At 38.0% G+C, this 20637-nt stretch overlaps 2 protein-coding genes across 2 annotated transcripts in view; one reads left to right on the forward strand and one right to left on the reverse strand.

Annotated features, from left to right (window-relative positions):
* Positions 1 to 6694: 6694 nt before the first annotated feature.
* Positions 6695 to 7493, reverse strand: LOC137247808 (uncharacterized). The gene is made up of 3 exons (XM_067778755.1): positions 7334 to 7493; positions 7130 to 7253; positions 6695 to 7028 (listed from the first exon to the last, which is right to left on the reverse strand). Exons 1-3 carry the CDS (start codon positions 7431 to 7433, stop codon positions 6827 to 6829), a joined length of 426 nt encoding a protein of 141 aa, XP_067634856.1. The 5' UTR covers positions 7434 to 7493; the 3' UTR covers positions 6695 to 6826.
* Positions 7494 to 19364: 11871 nt separating this feature from the next.
* The window catches only part of LOC137249578 (uncharacterized), a 101678-nt gene continuing 100405 nt past the window's right edge, over positions 19365 to 20637 (forward strand). The window contains exon 1 of the mRNA XM_067781208.1: positions 19365 to 20095. The gene's annotated coding sequence lies outside the window, so the exon portion shown is untranslated. The remainder of the gene's footprint in view (positions 20096 to 20637) is intronic.

The raw sequence follows: 20637 nt of genomic DNA on the forward strand, positions 1-20637 counted from the left end.
ATTAGGTACTTTATTAACTGTTTAATTGAACTCTCCATGTAAATTGTGAGTCATTCAATGATATTGAGGCGCTATGGGAATTATCTTGTGGTAAAGATAGGGCGGTCTTAGAGACATGCAGTTGAGCAAAAAAGTGGTAGGAAAGGCAAAAGCTCCGGATAATTTTAGCTGCTACATGATTCGAGTTAGAGCAATAGCAAAAAAATAAGGACTAGCATAGCACATAGCATTTTCAATCAGAGATTTTTCAGACTCACTTCCGCTCTGCATACTTTTAGGCGCAAAAAAGGTATACGCAGAAAAGCAAGGAAGTCTAAGATCGGGCGAAACCGACTACTATATACTCAGCTGTGTGATACTATATATAAAGAAGAATTTAAAAAGGACACCTTACGATGCACTACCATATGAATATTGAGGTGGGGGTATCAGTAAAGTGTAAAGTTTTGCAAATTTTCTTAAGGTTAGATCTTGGAACGTGAGGGTAGCCGTCAATCGACATAACATAAAGTCAATCCACTTCGCAAGTTCCATCATTCTCAATTTGTTACACAATTTTTTTAAATTTTCAAAATTGCTGAGATCGTTATCGCGAATTTTCAATACCAATACAATCTGAGAGTAAAAGAGTTGTGCGGCACAGTTTATAACTTCCCCAACTCAGTTGTCAATCTCACCTTCGCAAATAGTATTTATTTAGCAGTCGATGCTCTCACGACCCCAATTACCTTATGAAAGGAAGGGTATTATAAACCAGAAGGTTCGCCGAGATCATATCTGGTCATATCTGGTAACCTTGCCGTGCGCGGACGTGGTTTTGATCGCTCTTCGAATTGTTATTCTTTTTACTTTGTAAACAAGTTTTATCATTTATAAATATTTATTCATATAATAGAAAACAGTTTATAAGTTTAATTTGGTATTAAATCTTTACACAGTGCAATATACATAGTGGCTTTTTGTGCAATTTAAACATTCAGTCTGTGTGTTCATATATCATAGATTTTCACAAAAATTTGTGATAACCTTTTTGTTGGTAGCTGCTATTAGCAAGTCATTGTGTGCCCTTTTTGCTTTGTGTTGTGTTCGCTGCTAGCTATACGCTGTCTTGCGATTTGCATCCAGTGCTCCAAAATAACTCTCGCCCATAATTTTTGAACAGCTGTTCAATTTATCCTATACTTATAGTTTCTTTTGCCAATTTTTCTTTTGGGTTTGTTTAACTTTGTATTTATGTTGGATTGCTGTGTCAAGAAGTGCACCAATCAAAAGAAAATTTCCCGTGGTGATACTTATGTTTGTTGTTGGCTCTGTGATAATATGGCTCATGTTATCTGTGCCGGTTTCTCTCACATAGGTGGTCGGGTGGTTGACCTAATATCCAGCAAAATTTGACTGAACTGGACATGTCATGATTGTCGTTCCGTAGAAAATGACATGCGAACTTTTATGAGGCAAACTCAGAAAGAGTTCAACAACATTTTTATTGGGTTTCGTGACCTTAACGAAAGATTCAAAACGATGGAGGCTCACTTTAAAAAATTGAAAGTGATATCTGAATACCCAAAACGTAAGAATTGTATGCCCAACAATGACTCCATCTTGTCTTCGAGTCAGGGGCAAAGCTGTCCTCCTACGAATGTCCCTTCAACCGCGTTGACTGATACGAACAGGCTTACCAAAGACGTTATGAACAATGCAGCTCAGGAATCTCCACAAGGTTGTGTCGAGACTTCCAGTGAGACGATCTCTGGCAAATTAAACGATGCAAGAACTAATAGTGGTACCTTTGCGGCTGTTTGTTCTACGTCATCAATGTTGATTTCGCTGGACTCCCCAATTCATCCTACACCTCCACCGGTATCTTTAGCTCCAACAATAACAGTTACCGATACTGGGGTTGTTGCTAGCGATACAAGTGTACCTGAAAAAAATAGTACGGTCTCGATAACCAACGCTATAACGGCTGCACCTTCCCAGCTCTCTGGTGCGCTATCCGCTACTCCTTTGCAGGTGACTGCCGTGCCACCTCGTAGGGCTGTATTTGTGTCCCGATTACACGCCTCGCTTACCGAAAATGACATTACTCATTACGTTTGCTCTAAACTTGGTGTTGCCCCCACTAGTAACATCAATGTGTATAAATTTAACTTTAAATATGAGAGAGACATCTCCTCATTTAAAATATCCTTTTCAGATGAATATTTCGATAAGGTACTTGATTCCTCTTTTTGGCCCAAGCATACTGTGGTTCACTTGTTCACGAGAAAGGCGAGGGCCGAACCTGTTTTATTACAGCCAAAAAACGGTATGACGAACACAGTAATAACAACACGAAGGTAATTGCTGATCTGTCCCGTCTTCTCATTAATTACCAAAATGTTCGTGGGTTACGATCAAAACTTGTTCCATTCTTCCTTAATTCTTTCAACTTTTTTGCACAAGTTGTAGCTTTTACGGAGACCTGGCTAAAGCCTGATAATTACAATTCTGAGGTTTTTTCAAATAAATATGCTGTTTATCGGCGTGATCGCATCTCTAGAGCGGGAGGTGCCCTTATTGCTGTTGAATCTAACCTATCGTCTGAGTTGATTTCGCTGGACAATATCTCTCATATCGAATTCATAGCAGTTAGGCTTTCATTCGGTAGCTATAGCGTAATTGTTTGCTGTTCGTATATACCACCTCGTTCGGATATGGATGTTTATGCTAGTCATAGCTCGGCCATCTGTGATTTGCATTCGCAGTTGGGAGATAACGATCGACTTGTTGTTGTTGGTGACTTTAACTTGCCAACAGTTAGTTGGGTTAATATAAGTGATTCAAACTTTTTAACTCCCACTGCTCAACATGAGTTTCTCAATTGCTTGTTAGACTCATCTCTTTTACAGATTAACAATGTTCCAAATAGTGGAAATAAAATGCTGGATTTAGTATTTGTGGATGGCTCGGTGGGTACCGCCCTTACGCGAATACCACCTTTATCCCTTCCAGAAGACCCTCTTCACCCTACGCTAGAGATATCACTTGATATCAGCCTACCCCGTAGGATTCAAGTACAGTCTCGTCCCCGATCTAGATGCTTCTACAAAGCGAATTTCATTATGCTCAATGATCCGTTGGCTTCCCATGATTGGTCGGATCTCTATGCTTGCACTGATGTCGATTCGGCTATCTCTATATTTTACAGTACGCTTGATGGCTTCTTTGATACCTGCATTCCTACTCGCTATACCCTATGTTCCAATAAGCCCCCTTGGTTTTCAAGGCAACTTATCAGACTTAATAACATTAAATCTAGGCTTTATAAGAGGTTCAAGAAATCTGGAGCATCTGCAGACCTCTCTAAATATCTAATAGCTCGTTCTAAATTTCACCGTCTTAATCAGCTTTGTTATAAAAATTACTTGAGTTGTTGTAAAGCCCAATTTTTTAGAAATCCAAAAAAGTTTTACAGTTTTGTAAATTCAAAGCGGAAAACTTCTGGGTATCCTTCCTCATTAACCTTTGGAGGTAAAAAAGCTTGCACTGATGACGACGTTGCTGAACTATTTTCTGAGTTCTTTAAGTCCACGTATTCATCCAGTGGTTTTCATTCCGGTCAATATCCCTATCACTTAGATAGCTCAAATTACATTAGGAATCCTGCTATTGATGGTAATATTGTTCTTCAGAGTCTTCAATATTTGAAGCCCACCTTTTCTCCGGGACCGGACGGTGTTCCTAGTTGCGTGCTTAGGTACTGCGCCGAAAACATGTATGAGCCTATTTTAAAATTATTTGAGCTATCTCTGGGATCTGCGTCTTTCCCGGCACTTTGGAAACAGTCTTTTATTATACCCCTGCATAAAAAAGGTAGTAGGTCAAAAGTTGAAAACTACAGGGGTATTGCTAAACTTTCAGTCATTCCTAAAGTCTTTGAACAGATTGTCACCAGTCAACTGCAATATCATTGTTCTAGTGTTTTATCTGCATGCCAACACGGTTTTATTCGTCAAAGGTCAACCACTACAAATTTGCTTGTATTCACCTCTATAGTTATGGAAGGATTTTTAGCGAACAAGCAAACGGATGTCATCTACACGGACTTCAGCAAGTGTCGGAATCTGTCGGAATCGTTCGGAGTTTCCTCCGGCGTACCCCAGGGAAGTCATCTAGGCCCTTTGCTCTTTGCCCTTTTCATTAATGACTTGCCACAGACAATATTATATTCCCATACTATATTGTATGCGGATGATGTAAAACTTTGCTACACTTACTGTCCTACCGATTTGAGTTCCTTGGATCTTCTTCAGGCCGACGTGGACTCGTTCCAATGTTGGTGCACAACAAATTTACTAGCTTTAAATTGCTCTAAATGTAAGCATATGACATTTCACCGAGTGAAGCCAGCATTGAAATCTTATGTAATAGATGGTACGCCTTTGGAGCGTATATCTATTGCAAATGATCTAGGTGTCCTTTTTGATCCGAAATTGAATTTTAACATGCATATTTCATCTATAGCCAACAAAGCGTTGGGTTTACTTGGATTTGTTAAAAGATGGGCTAAAGAGTTCGATGATCCGTACCTCACTAAGGTTCTTTACACATCGCTGGTTCGTCCAATACTCGAGTATTGCTCATGCGTTTGGTCCCCTGTTTCTCAAAAGCATATACAGCGTCTTGAGTCAGTTCAAAAGCAATTTTTGATATTTGCATTGCGCGGCCTTAATTGGGACTCAAGTCTCCACCTTCCTCCATACAGAAGTAGACTTCTTCTTATTAACATACCCACTCTGGAAAATCGGAGAATATTACTGGGGGTATTGTTCATCCATAAGCTCATTATTGGAGAAATTGATTCCGCGGACCTCCTCAGCCGCTTGTTTTTTGCGGTTCCCCCTAGAGTATCCAGACACTACGTTCCTTTCTATTTACCCCTTTGTCGACGAAACTTTGCTAAAAATAATCCTCTTCTTATCTGGTGCGCGCACTACAATGACTTGTATAGCTGCATCAGTCTTGAATGTACTTTTGCCACTATACGTAATGCAATACTTGCCTATCTAATTTAAGAGATACAAGCTAATTTAATTTGCCGGCATTTTATTCCTTCGATAAAAAACAGGAACTATCTCGCTTAAGGATGGAGGAACATTTATCAACATGTATCATTAAGAAGGAACAAGACAGTACTGTGTTGATTGGAATCTGGTGCATTCCAACAACGTAAAAAACATGCTTTTTCATGAGTCACTGACCGGAATCGTATGCATTCCGGCAGTATAATCTTATGGGTCAGGCATCGAGCTGATTGGAATCCGGTGCATTCCAACAACACAGGTCATGTTACTTTCTTATGCCTTGTGATGGCGTATCCTCATTACACTACTCTTAGCACTGCCGGATTCCCATGACATGCTGAGCGGAATCTGATGCATTCCGCCAGTATAAGATTTCGGCATAAGATCCTATTTCTACACATATTTCTTATTATTATTATATATTGAAATTAAATAGTAATGTTCATTAATATTTCTTTGTTTGTAATATAACATTGTTGAAATCTCGATATATCTTAAATTTTATCTTTTGAGTTGTATATTTATATATCTTTTATATTATGCAGTCGACCATAGTTTGTCGTCGACTTTAAATAATAAATAAATAAATAAATAAATAAAATATCTTATCACTCCAAAGACGGTCGGTCTAGTACTTTATTGGTGCTTGTTTCCGGGATTTACTTTCGGCCATATCAGCTGGGTATAAAAACGCAAACATTCGAATCCTAGTAGTTCCAGCTAAGCAAATTTGCTTGACTTAAAATGTAGAACAATAGCATGGCTCTAATTGCCTCTATTTAGGTTTTTTTAAAGCTTTGTTGCTTTCATGCATAGTAGTACATATTGCCGTGTGTTTTTAATTGTTTGCTTTTTTAAAACAAAAAATATTATTCTCATATTTCTGTTCTTCTTTTTTAATAGGTTTCTAATCACCCACGCACTGACTGATGTGCCGGTTAAGTGTTAACTGAAGGCAGTAGGTGTCATGTTCCACTTAATTTACGTAGCACAGGATTCGTCTTCGTCTGCTGATCTCGATAGTCACATCTTCTGGGCTGCATCATTCCCATTTGTTCGTTCAACGTGGCCTAGTCTTTGTAGACGCTGGATTTTCAACCACTGAAGAATGCCCTTGCTTGCATAAAGCTGGTACAACTCATGAATAAATCTGACCCAATAATCACCATCAATGCCAAGCACGCATCCATAACATTTTCAAAGTTATCTCATGGGATGTTGGCACGGAGAGCACCTTCCTAAGCCCCATGCAGCTATAGCTGCTGTTAAACTTGTAATATTTCGGGGGAAACTGAATTTAGCCTTTTTTAAGAAGAAAACCAGAGAAAGGAAAAAACAGTAAAAGGTCTTATCTTCATAAATGCAAAGCATTTGACCGGGAGGTTTTACAGCCTGAACGAACCCTTGGAAGAAAGTACGCTGTGACGTGGTGAGTGAGCTCAAGGTTACAATAGAATGTCTTGGGTTTCTGTGGCGAACGTCTGTCCAGATCTGAACTTTAAGTTGAAGAGGATCCAGCGGTGATCCGAGAGAGAAACTTTATCAGACGCTCTCCAGTTTTTGACCAGCGCCGGCACCTCTTCTATTGACAAAGTTAAATGTTAGAAGAATAAAAAGGAACTAAACACTTTTTCAATTACATAATACACACTGTGTGCCATATTTTATTACAAGCCATACTTTGCCAGTTTAGTAAGTTTCATTCAAATATGTTATAGCAAACTTAATTTAAGTATTTTAATTTTCATCCCCTCTTTTTTTTAAAAGTTTGTGCTCGAACCGCCATCTACTATGCTGGGTACTTTTAAGTCGGGTGAAAGCACAGACCAAATCTCTTGTAAAGCTTGTCGTGTTTGATTATTCAAACCGCCCTCGCATTTCAAGTTTTGGGCACAACAACCTGGAAAAAGTGCCTGCTTATCAACATAATCATCCCATTCGCAACCTTCTGGAGGTGCTATACTAAAAATAGAAGTTACAAAAAAAAACAGATAAAATTAGGTCAAATATGTTTTTGTGAGAATCATGAAAAATTAAAACCAATAAAGTAGAAAGCAGCGCACCCTGAAATTGTGGCATCGCCATATTCATTTTCACAATGTATTTCGTCACAGGCATCTGGTGATTTAACTGTATCAAGAGGCGACGTGATATTCTTACAATTATAAACGCATTTGCCGGGATATGCTGGGTAGCAAGAAAACAAAATAGATTTAATTTTTATATATGGAATGGTCCAAAGAACTCCGTAGTTCGTTCCAACTGACCTTCATTATGATCTCTCGTCTGCCATGCCTCCACTTGTCCACTACTTATAAGACAAAGGAGCGCTGAAAAAAACCACCAAAAGCTTGTACTTTCCCACATTTTTCCATGCGTTTTCACTGAAGCGCGTTAAGGGACTAAACTTGGCCAAGCTAAGTGTTGGCCAAATAAATATGTACATACTAGCAATTTTGGAATGTGTAAATGAGCAAATTGGGAAAACTAAAAAATTGTCGCATCATAGTAAGAGTAAGAAAGTAACAATTTTAAAGAGCAAAATGTGATTTTTTAAAGAGAACAAACTTGAGATGTCTGAATTGCAATGCTGTGCAGAGTAGCCAAGTATTTAATTTCGAAAGTCTAAAAAATATCCATAGACATATACCCTGTTTCTGTATTCTTCCTGATATGAACACATGAGCCTGATTTCTGTCTTTGTAACATCTGTTATGGAGCCTGAGATAAGAACTCAGCCCATGCTTATCTGTAACACTAAACATTAAAGAAAATATGAGTAGACATATTGTCATGGCAGTTCATGCTAAGTTTTTGTATTCAGCGATCAGCCCAGCAAGCAGACTCTTCATGGCGTTTATTGCACAATAGATGCAATTTCGTCGGCTTATATCTCTTCGCTCGACAAATTTGGTGAGAATAAATCTGGTTTCCCAGCATAACCGAAAATGTCACTTTTTCTCCAAATTTAGTAAGTGCGCGATTCGATATCTGTAAATGCTTATCTTTCCAGAAAATATCAATTTTCACTGCAATATCCAACGTTTAATTCACACCATCGGCATTTCTCAACAAAAACATCACGACGAAAACAAACGACTTTAAGACCGTTTTTCGCGAAAACAGCTGTAAGTGACGTTTTCGGTTATGCCGGGAACCCACAGAACTAGAACTACAGAATATCATGCTTTTAATATCACTATGTCACGTAAGCCAAATTAGTTAGTTAGTTAGTTATTTATTTATTACGGCTTAAAGCCTAATTAAAGACAAATAGTACTATTCTATCTTATAGGTAGAGTTTTACAAAATTCATATAATTTCGCCTTAAAAACTAAGATTTCATTGCAGTTTTTAATTTCCAAGGGAGCTCGTTGTAACTCTTTAGGCCTTTGTAAAAAATGTTTTGCTTATCTATTTCTGTTCGAAAAAATGGCAATTTAAACTTATGTCTATTTCTAGTATTTATATTGTGTGTTTTCTTCACTAGAACTACGTTACTACTTAAATATTCAGGTAAATTTCCATGTTTTATATTAAACATCAATTTCATGGTATGAAAATAAATTTTTTGTTTGACACTCAACCAGTTCAACTTTTTTACAATATCAGCCGTTCTAGCATCTCTACGTTTTTTAAGAATAAACCTCATACATCTATTTTGAAGCTTTTGTAGCTTATCAATTTCTTTGTCCGCTATTATGAATAATATCGATGGGCAATACACAAAATGTGGTTCAATAATAGATTTATAAATAATTATTTTATATTTTTTTTTATAAATAATTATTTTATATTTTTCTTGTATATACTTTTTAGATCTCTGCACGACACCAATCTTAGTCGAGCAGCTTTGAACATAACTATAACATGGATGGTGGTAAAGTTGCTCGCATGGTATGAATTGGAAACACGCTATCTAATTGTTTACTCTATAGTTTGACAGCTTAAATTGAGGTTATGTTGCAAATAGGGTGGGACACAGTAAAAGAAGGTAGTTGAATGAGAAGAGCTGCATTGCATCACGACACCTTCAATCTTTATATCAATACTAGAAGACCCGGCAGACGTTGTCCTGCCCTAAATTTGGCCTATCTGCCTACATTTTAATAAGCTTTTTCCGTCTGACTCTGCCCTCTCCCCCTCTTCACTTTTTCCTAATCCTTTTATTCACTCCTCCCTCCGTCTTTTTCGCTTCATCTATCTCCATCTTCGTCTCATTCTATCTCTTTCTCAATCTCCTTCTCTCTTTACTCTTCTCTCAATTCCTTCTCATTCTTCTGCATCCCTTATTGTCTGTCCCATAGGGTGGTATGTATTTAATTCCTGTCCCAGTCCCAGTCCCACTCCGAGTCTCAGTCCCAGTCCTAGTCCTAATCCCAGTCCCAGTCCGTCTCTGGATAATATATTACTCTGTACTAAAGCACTCATCAAGAGCTTTCATTTGATATCCATATTGTATAAGCCCCCTCAGGTCGCGGCCGAAAAGGTTGTGACACGTGTTTTTTATATATTATGATTAAAGATAAACGTAGAAAAAATAGCTAAATCATCGAATATAAGCAAACATTTTCTAAACTACTGTAAATAAGGGGTTACAAGGCGCTATCTTGCTACTTAACTGGAATTAAATTCGAAGAACTTCAGTGTCGAAGGGTGAACAGAGAGAAATATGAAGAAGAGCAACAGATGCTTATGGTTATGCGTGCATGTAATCAGGCTGCTGTTGTTGTAGCGATATGGACACTCCCCGAAGGCGGGGAGTTTTATCGAGTTGATGGTCCTTTGCCGGATGCAGATACGGTACGTTCCGGTACCAAGCCCGACCATCTCGAGAACGATTTGTTATGACCTTCTAGGCCATATCACCCTCCCACCCCCTAGATCCATGAGGAGTTCGGGGTCGCCAGAGCCTCAGCTGATAATGAAAAAGGATTCGCCACGGATAGGTGAGGTTGACAATTGGATTTGGAGAAGCTATATATTGCGCTGGCAACCTGAAAAGGTTGCGCTACACAATCCCTTGAATCTGGTATTTTAGTTGCCTCTTACGGCAGGCATACCTCCCGCGGGTATATTCTAACATCATAGCCCGCTGCGGGTATGTAATCAGGCTAGTAGGAGGAATCGGAAGATTAGTTTTTGTACTCGACGAAGACGGACTGCTACGCACAAAGTTTGCGTTGCTCGAATATATGATTAGAGTTGCTAGCAATTTTTTTGCATACTGCGCAGATGTTGTTGAAAAGGGGTGCTAACTTTTCTAGCAATTGAAATGAGTCCCATATTAATCATTATCTTGACTCTAGCGTCATGTCGAGTTGGGGGGAAAATACTTCAGTGCATGATGTCTTTTCAGTATTCCGATATCATTGAAAATTGATAATCGGCGGGAAATGTACAGAAGCTGCACTAGCAGTTCTAAAGCTAAGCCTATTATGACTAGCTTCGGGGTATTAACTCTATATTTCTTTCTTTCTAATTGACTTTTTCAGGGTTGTCCTGATGCCATTCTCTTTGTTGGGTAAAGAGGTATAACTCTCTTATTTTGCGGTGAAGCCGATGCAATAGACAAACCACTCAGCCACTTAAATAGCATTGGAAATTGTACCCTAAATCTTTTAAGGTTTCTACAGTCCTTAAAATATGGGGCGACTGACTGGTGAGTTCTGTTGGAACAAATATGACTTGGGTATGGTAGATGACAATCCCACCTTCCTTTTAAATTACCGAATGGTTAAAAAAATGTCCCAGGCCACGTCTTTTAATATGTTGGTTGAATTTAATCCGGTACTGGTCCCTAAAAAACGGCTGCTTTGTAAAACTGGTATAGATATTTTGAGTATCATCCCTCGCTCAGTTAATTTACTCTTATGTGAGTACAACAACCCGGAAATTAGCTAACTGGCAGATACACTGCTTATAGGAGTAAAAGTAAGAGAGGTTGGTTTCAGTAAAGTGTAAGACAGGAACTAAAAAATTTCGAGTTTTAGTCTTAAAAATTTTGAAGTCTTAATTTCAAAGAATGTACAACCCTCCGGTCTATTATAATAAAGGAAAAGATACAACGGTTTTAAATGGGGTTTAGAATGTGATTTAGCAGATACAAAAATATTTGTCCATAATATATACACCAGAAACATTTGGATTTAGAGAAATAAAGTGTATAATGGCAGCTTTAGTGAGCGGGGAATGTTTGAGTGGTTGAGCAAGTAAGCGAATGACTCAAAGCGCCCAATGAAAACAGCTAACAGTCGTGGGCGGTCTCTCAACAGTTTCGGTGTTTTTTTAGTGTTTCGTATATAGTTCCAGCTAAACAAATTTGCTTGACTTAAATTCTAGAACAATAGCATGGCTCTAATTCCCGCTATTTAGTGTTTTTAAAGCTTTATTGCTTTCATACATAGAAGTACATATTGCCGTGTTTTTAATTGTTTGCTTTTTTAAAAGAATAAATATTATTCTCATATTTCTTTTCTTCTTCTTTAATAGGTTTCTAATCACCCACGCACTGACTGATGTGCCGGTTAAGTGTTAACTGAAGGCAGTAGGTGTCATGTTCCACTTGATCTACGTAGCACAGGCTTCTTCACATCTTCTGGGCTGCATCATCTCCATTTGTTCGTTCAACGTGGCCTAGTCTTTGTAGACACTGGATTTTCATCCACTGAAGAATGCTTTTGCTCGCATAAAGCTGGTACAACTCATTAATAAATCTAACCCGATACTCACCATCAATGCCAAACACACATCCAAAGTTATCTCATGGGATGTTGGCACGGAGAGCATCTTCCCAATGAAGCTATAGCTGTTGTTAAACTTGTAATATTTCGAGGGAAACTGAATTTAGCCTTTTTTAAGAAGAAGGCGAGAAGTAAGTTCGCTGTGACGTAGTGAGTGAGCTGAAGGCTACAATGGAATATGATATATATCCAGATATAACAACAGCATTATTCTTACTAAGAACCAAGAAAGTCTTACATACGTTCTCATTGCTTGCTTGTTGAAGTAATCAAGTAAAAAAGAGAAGATTAACGTATGGACGAACATTCTGGGATAATCTACTTATTTAAATGGGCGTCTGAGAAAAATATTGCGCTGAAATGACTGCCAAGATCGAAGAAGATTAAATGATGAGCTATACGAGCTTTATGCAAACACCAACTTAGTCCAGCGAATTAACATACAGCAGCTATGCTGGCTAGGTCCTGTTATGCACATGATGGATGACGCTCCGGCTAAGAAAGTATTCTCATCGAATCGCGTCAATGAAAGCAGAGGAAGGGGCGAGCCCGACTGCGCTGGAAGGAACAGGTGGAAAATGATTTAAATTCTTTTGATGCTACCGATTGGCGCCAGTTAGCTCGACGAAGAAGCGACTGACACGCCTAATTGGACGGCCATACACGTGTTAACAATTTACATTTTGTTGTATTATTGCACAATACAAATCAATTTAAATGCAGTAATAGATAACAATAACGTTTAAGCAATAATAATTGCAATAACACTTAAAACGGAAACTAATGGGAAGACCAAAGCACGTAAAGCATTAAACAAATTAAAACCACCAAATTTGGTTTGCATGGGTGCGAGGCGATGTAAGTATATATGTAAGTATGTAAATAAGTCATAACCCTGCAAAAATGCGATTAGTCTAGAATTAATCCGGTATAAATCGCAAAGAAGTATGCGACTAATGCCAGTTTTGATCTCTTTGTATGAGTTGAACTGTTCATTTTTGTTTGAGCATGTCCTATGAAAAGACTAATTGTACCCATTTATACCCGAACGGGAACGATAGGACCTTTTTACCCATATGTAACCGAATGAAGACTAATCCCTTTTCACATCCAAAACTGAAAAGTAAAAAATATATTAAGTCGCGAACTCATTTTAAGAGATATGGGTCGACGATAATGGAACATATGGTCCAAGTCAATTAGGTTCAGTATAGGGCTCCGCATTTTCTTTCAATATGTCTAATCAATCGCCTGTAATCTTTTTTATTTTACTCACTTCGTTGCCGTTTTTTATGTTTCTTAAAACTACATAGATTTCAAACTGACTTATCCCAACTGTACACAAAATGGACTGCAGGGGATTAATTATGCCACAATGAAGACAAAAGAGATCAATCGGAGACCACTCTATTTAGGGATTAGTCGCACGATTTTTGCCAAGGTAGTGTTTTACTTCTTGAAATAAAATTAAATATGCGCCAATGCAAATTTTATTTGAGTCATTTCTCTCTGATTAGTGTAGGAATTAAAAAATCGAGTATACAGTTCGGTAGCTAGGAATTGGGTACTCATAACGTGAAAAGTTCAGATTTTGAGTTAAGCACCTTTTAATAAAGGTGTTCGATATAATTCATATGGGAATTATGCCTTTAATACTTACATACATATGTATATACTACTATACTACTATGTTTAAATTTAGTCATATTTGTGTATGTATGTATGTATGTATATGTAGTTGCCATCTTGAGCTTTGCTGCTAAGCCGAAGACCACTGCCTTACAGCACAATTAATTAGGACAATCGATTCGCAATTAAGTGAAATTCCAAATTCTCATTGTGCGCATATCATGGTCAACGATGCATAGGACAAACTTATATTAGGATGCATTCATTCGGATTCTTCTTCTTCCTGTAGCAACAAGGAGACTTCACGAAGCTTCTGTGGAGCTGTATTGCTGTTGATGGTCTCGTTAAGGTTCCGTTGAGGACCAGCTCGACCATCGCGAATTCGATTTGACATGGCTACGTAGAACCTTTTAGGTCATCAAGTCTTCTTCGAGCTTGGGTGAGGCTGCGAATTGGGTTGGAGAACCTTTAAATTGAACTGGAATCCTCTTGAAAGAGTTAAACAACACCTTTAATTCCAGCAGTCGATCGATGTCGCTCGCCGGTTGCCAGTCATCACATTCTATGCAATACCCGACATAGTTTGTGTCATTTAGTGTCAGTTCTCAACCAGTACACTCCTATTTTTGATATAATATCAAGATACAAAGCCTTGCATAGCTTCCATCTTGTGATGCACTGTGTCATTCCCCATGCAACGGATATGGCACTGAATTGTTAAGAGACGTCCAGACTACCAGCTCTAGTTTGAATTTGATCATTCTAGGATAGGAAGCAGCCGATTGGTGTGGCATGCACCAGTCATTCGTACGTACCCATTTCCTGCAATACGACTTGTTAAGTGAATGCCACCGCCTTCCTGCGCATCAGTTTGCTTTTTGTAGACTCTATGAAGAGGTTGCATGCCGCGAACCCGAAAATATGCTCAACTGTCTTTGGACGGGTTTTGCCTTTTGAATGTAGAGTGCGGTCCGGAGACCATTCTGCCCGCACTACCCGCAAGCACTACTTCTGTTCGGGCCCTTGTTGTTTGCTTTCAAATATCCGTGGCTTAGAGGACCGATGCGGATGTTGTTGTTGTATTAACGATAAAGACACCCGGATGGGAGTGTTATCGATGTCGATGGTCCTTTGACGGATATAGATCCGGTAGGTTCCGATAACAAAGTACCATTAAGATACTAGCCCAACCATCTCGTGCACGATTAATATGCCAACATTAAAGCTTCTAGGCCATCCTGTTCCTCCACACTCAGAGAAAAAATCGTTCTAAAACGAACGAAACAAGTTCAAAATTAAGAACATTCGTTGACAAAAGTCTGTTAAGTACGTTTTTTCTTAACTTGTGACCGATGGGCTTGTTTTAAGAACAGTTTTTCCAAGCACACCGTTCGTATTTTATGACCACTTTGGTATTGATGTGTGAACCTTCTGTGCTCATTTCAAGCACTACTTGGGCTTGATTTAGGATTTTTCGTTCTCACGCTTCGAGAACAATTTGGGGCCGATTTAACATTTTTCGGTCTCAATTTAAGAATGGTTCGTGCTTGATCTTTGGTGGGAGGGAAAGTATTTTTTTTAAATATATTTATTTAATTTTTATTAATAATAATATTTTTGTCATAAATAAAGAATATTTACAACAAAAAACTTGTTATTAAAATTCAAAACTTTAAGAAAAAATGCATAATAAGCATTTTCTCATACATTTCTCTTATTGAGAAATTATTCTTATTTAAAGATGTAATCTGCATATATACTTAAAACATTTCATAACAAGTTTGAGAATTACCTGTGGATATGTGAATGTAACTGAACGAAAAATAAGAGTTAAAAAAATAGAACAAAAAAAATTTTTTTTTAAAAACTCAGAGTTTGGCGGTGATCGAACTCGCGCAACACGATCGCAAGCGCAACATCATAGCCGCTGGGCCACTACAACTGCTTGATAGCTGGTGCCAAATGGTGTATTTAACATTGTAGTGCACACGAATTGTACCGTTTTTTTTTTTCTTGGGCTTGATTTAAGAACATCGTTCTCATTAATAGAACATTTGTTCATATTTTAAGACCGGCCGTTCTTTTTTCAAGAAAATGGTGTGAGTTCAAGGACAAGGTTGTTGGTTTAAGAACAGGTTGTTCGTTTTTCAAGAACAAAAAAGTAAGAACATGAAAAGCTTGAGTTGAGTCCGGTGGTGCTGGATTTTAGAACGGCGTTTTTCTCTGAGTGCACTCGCCAGTTCCTTAAGGAAGCTGTGCTCACCAGAGCCTCGCCTGCTAAATATGTTATGACAAATTCATTTTTGTTACAGGATTTCCCTCACGTAGGTGAGGTTGACAACTGGGTTGCGGAAGCTCTGGCGCTATAAAGCTTTGTGCTCGTATTGCGTTTATCAACCCCTTGAAACCCCTAACCGATGCGGATCTAAATCGCTCCTCCTTGGCCAACCTTGTGTATGGTACCTACATATATCATCGGGCCAGAGCTCGCCTCGGAATGTTCTTTCGACTTTGTTTGCTTCATTTTTAAGCATCAATAAAACTTTGGAGTGCCACTGGCATGACTGTCTTTGTCCTTAGGATTCTACCACTACAGTGGCGGGAACGATGACTTTACCAACGTGGCGTAGATAAAATAACTTTTCAATTTAATATCAAACAAATTTAATTACAACAAATTAAATCAATGAAAATTAATCTTGATTTCAACCACAGCAAATCCAATCAAATTCAATTTCATAAATGTTTTATAAATGACTTGATTTTTGAAACAAATGATTTATTGTGTCATCCTTCATTCCACCGTATTATCAACTTAGTCTATTTATAGCCTCGATAGGTATGGCGACACGTGTAAACCGTTAATTACTTACATATGTACATATTATTTGAAAGTGTGTACAATAACAAAAAGCTATGCTTACGGACATTTACTGTTACCTCGAACTTTATTTTCCCATTTTATGTGAAAGCAGGCCTTGGAGATCAGTGGAAGCATCTGTTGAGTTTCAATATATTTTTACAGTTAAAAGCTTAACAGGTGTCCTCGTTGAGGATTGCCAGAACGTCAGCTGGTGGCTTTTTATTCCACGATTGCAAGTCGCATGTTTAGCATAAAATGTTCTGGTCGTTCTGTTAACATTTTGTAACAATGCTTTGTAACAGTGAGTGGATTTTTGTGGAAGCAAAGAATGTAATTTCACTTTGGTATAGGCAAGCAGGTTCTTAATTAGCAGGGTACTTAGTTTAACTTAGTGGAGACGCAAATGTGAAATTTCCATTAAGATTCACATTGCGAAGAAAGGCGTTCTCGCCTTTTTAGTTCACCAGAAATGCACTGCACGAAACTGAATTAACGCGGAATTAGATATGGTTGCTCTCGACAAAGACTTAAACCCACAAGCTCTAGTCTGAAAAGCGAGTGCTAAATCAGCTATTGCAGAAATGGAGGTTTTTGAAAGAACTAACACCCAGGTACTGCTGTCTTGCAAATAACCACAATTTGCTAAAAGTAGGAGAGATAGAAAGGAACCTCCAGAACGTGGACATAATGGAAAATGGGTATAAGCCTAGAAACGCAAGTGTTGGAAGTGCCTATTTAGCTCAATAATGCTGCTGGTCCTACAAATAACCATAAGACGCTACAAGCAAAAGAAAAAGAAAGGACATCCAGAACCTGAAATCAGCAGCAAAAAATCAAAGCGGGAGCGCCCCGGCCCTGGGACGAATTTGGGGAAACACAAATATAGCCCAATGGCGCTGTGAGTCTTACAGATAAGCCTCCAACATAGTAAATAGCGTCGAGCGAGCTTCTTGTGACTCTTGGGGAAGGTTGGACAGAAAAAAGGGTTCTAAATGCAGTCATGGTACGGAAACACCTTTACTCGTGTATGGACAGTCTCAGTTCGATTAAAAAGGGATCTCGCTTTAACAAATTGGATTGGCTCCATGCTAAGCTGCAGAATAACCACATCGCAGAGGACCAGTTAAAATACGGCTGCCGCTAGGTGGTGTGATGATAGCGTGCTACGCCATCCGCACCGAAGATGCTGTGTTCACGCCCAGCGAAAAGCAACATCAAATTTTAGAAACAAGTTTTTTCAATTAGAAGAACATTTTTCTAAGCAGGGTCGGTCCCCGGCAGTGTTTGGCAAGCACTTCGAGTGTATTTCTGCCATGAAAAGCTCTCAGTGACACCTCATCTACCTTGCAAATGCCGTTCGGAGTCTGCATAAAAAAAAAACAAGTAGGTCCTGTCGCGCCAATTTACATGTAGATGACGTTTCAGTTATCATAAGTGGCAGATGTCTGCCAGCAACAACAGCTTTCTGATAGATCAGGCGACACAAGATGTAGGAAGTGCGAGCTACATGAAGAAAGGATTGAATATGTCCTGTATTCGTGTCTTGCGCTTGCGAGATCAAGGCTCCAGATAAATGGGCGGCATAGTTGCCTGATATCGATGCAGCAACTAAGCTAGGTCCTAGTAAACTTCTCGTATTTCCATTTCGTAAGAGGGTAGAGTTATTTTATAACATTAGCCCTGGTACCTAATTGAAGCCTTTTCTTTTCACTCCCATAATTCTATCTGCAACATTGGCCTTCCATGATATCTTACTACCAAGTACAAACCAGCAGTACTTCCCTAATACAGAGCGGTCTGAGTTCAGGGTTCTTGCACATTGCCGTGTAAAAATCAATCACACCTGGATGTATCTGATAAAGTCCCTCCGCCACGTAGTAAGCAATTCCTTGGTAGATTTCACAATTCAAGTCATGTGGCACATCATTTACGATTACGATCTACATACATGAGGAAAGAAGATACACCATCATGTGGTTGTTTTAATCGCAAAAATAGCCCATTGTCGGATTAAATCTGGTATTATTGGGCACTACTACTTTCTGGTACTAGCCAATAAGACCCTCTAACCATTTCTTTTTTTCTCGAATAACGATATCCCTCATGTTGTTGTTGTTGTAGCGATAAGAACACTCCCCGACGGCCTTGGAGAGTGTTATCGATGTTGATGGTCCTTTGTCGGATGCAGATCCGGTACGTTCTGGTACCAAGCCCGACCATCTCGGGAACGATTTGTTATGACCACATGTGACCTTCTTGGCCATTTATCTTTGTACCAAGTGCTGCCGGCAAGAGACTTGATGATTTTGTTACGGCTCTGAACTTCAGCTACAATTGCGGCCACAGGCCGTAATTTAGTCATCTTTTTCCACTCTTCTTTGCTATCCAACATAATACCGAAGTATTTAAAATTTAATATTGTTTTGGACGGATGTTAGATTACATATATCTGTCTTGTCATTTTAGTTCGCAGTCCAAATTGTTAAGAGCTTGTTGCAGCTGCTCCTGGATCAGCCGCATACACAGCGACTTCGCAACGACCTCAAAGAAATTAAATTTCCAGCGTAGAGGATTGAGAGTTCCTCAAGGTGTATAGCTTGTGGTAGTAGCGTCACTTACAATATTCATTCCCATTCCCTAAATAGATTACACATCACATTGTGAATACCAACTCTTCACGTCCCATGCTTATAACAAACTGTTGCTTTTCATATACTTAAAACATTTTAAATCTTCTAAAATCCTTATTTTTCTTCACTCAATTACAGCATTAAAAACAGCGCTCTCTGTTTATAAGAAACAGCTGAACTGGCGCACATTTTCGCATATTTGTTATTGTTAACAATAAGGATTACAAAATACATACATTCATATCATACATATGGTATACTCACCACGACAAACACAGTCACCCACCCACGCTCTTAACAGCCTTGCATTCTGTTGCGCATCGCTGTTGCTGGTTACCAGCGCATTGCAGTGGCTTCGCTAATGTAAAATTTCGTAAGCTTAATAAATAACAGCAACATACATTGACGAACTTCAGTTGGTGTTAGACTCGTGCCGGTGTCGGTTAAAATGGTGCTTAAATTTCTTTCGCGTTAATCTTTTGTGATTTTTTAAACCTTGAAGAAGTGAAGTGAAAAAAAATAGCTATACAAGTTAAAAAAATTATTAAATTACAAAAAAAAACAAAATAAGTACATTAATAAAATTACCAACAAAATATTTTACTTCTAAAAAAAAAAATAAAGCTTAAATGTGTATCAACTTAGACATTGAATAATTTCGTTTATAAATTGTTCAACAGGTAAACTATTTATCTACACACAAGAGAAATAGAAAAAACAAATCAAAGCAAACAGTTTCTAAAATTTAAGCAAATAAATAAACAAACTTGCCTCAATGTTCTTAAATGTTTTTTCCCCGTTGGTGCATGCATACGCCTGCTAGCTAAAGCAATCAATACGACAGTTAACGTGCGGTCGGCGTCAATAATCAAATCAAAAACAAAATCAACATCAATCATTTGGCGTTTACGCTAATAACGGCGCGCAGGTGCTATTACGCTAGTGTTAGTTAATGTACATATATATGTCGGAGTGTGTTAGCGTACTAATTATATACCTTAAGTGTGGTTAAAATTATAAATAAATACAAATGTTTATAAGTGCGTACACACTTTAAAGCAGCGAGAAGATATAATAAATTTGCGGTAAATGTGTGGAAGTTAATACAACAACAACAAAAATCAGCAAAACAAAACCAATCAGCCGAACAGAAATTTATGAAAAGGTAAATAATAAGAATCTATTTTTCATATTATCGATTCAGTGCGTGCTAATTAATATAAACATAAAAATCTTTTGCTGGAAAGATTTAAGTAAAGGCGCACAACTAATTTTTCAAAATATTTTTAAACAAATATTCATATGTATAGACGTACGTACATAAATATTTATGTTCTATATACTAATATTATATTAAAAATGTTTTTGTTTAACTTAAATTTTGTATATGCTTTAAAAGTTTTTTAAATTTGTTTACTTCATAACTGCTAAACTTTTTACAAATCAATTAACCACTGAATTTTTAATATTTTGGGATTAATTAGATCTTCAATATAAGTGTAAGATATAGGCGTAAGCGTACGCTTAGTCTTTGTAAGAGGTAGGTAGGGAGAGATACATGTGGAATGTAAATGCAGGCGTAGTGTGTGGTATGGGTATACTATATGAAGTATTACAGAGAGAAAGAGAGAGAGAGAGAATGTAAGCGTAAGTATTGTTACTACACTGTAGCACAATGTAGGAACATTTTACATGATATAGTTGAT

Source organism: Eurosta solidaginis, chromosome 4, assembly GCF_040869045.1.
Source record: "Eurosta solidaginis isolate ZX-2024a chromosome 4, ASM4086904v1, whole genome shotgun sequence".
Taxonomy (NCBI): domain Eukaryota; kingdom Metazoa; phylum Arthropoda; class Insecta; order Diptera; family Tephritidae; genus Eurosta; species Eurosta solidaginis.

Bases quoted from the DNA above. Each gene is read 5' to 3' on its own strand.
- LOC137247808 (XM_067778755.1), bottom strand. From the start codon at position 7,433: ATGTGGGAAAGTACAAGCTTTTGGTGGTTTTTTTCAGCGCTCCTTTGT. The intron at 7,254-7,333 runs GTCAGTTGGAAC...CTTGCTACCCAG, and splicing joins GACGAGAGATCATAATGAAG to CATATCCCGGCAAATGCGTT. The intron at 7,029-7,129 runs GTGCGCTGCTTT...TTCTATTTTTAG, and splicing joins GGCGATGCCACAATTTCAGG to TATAGCACCTCCAGAAGGTT.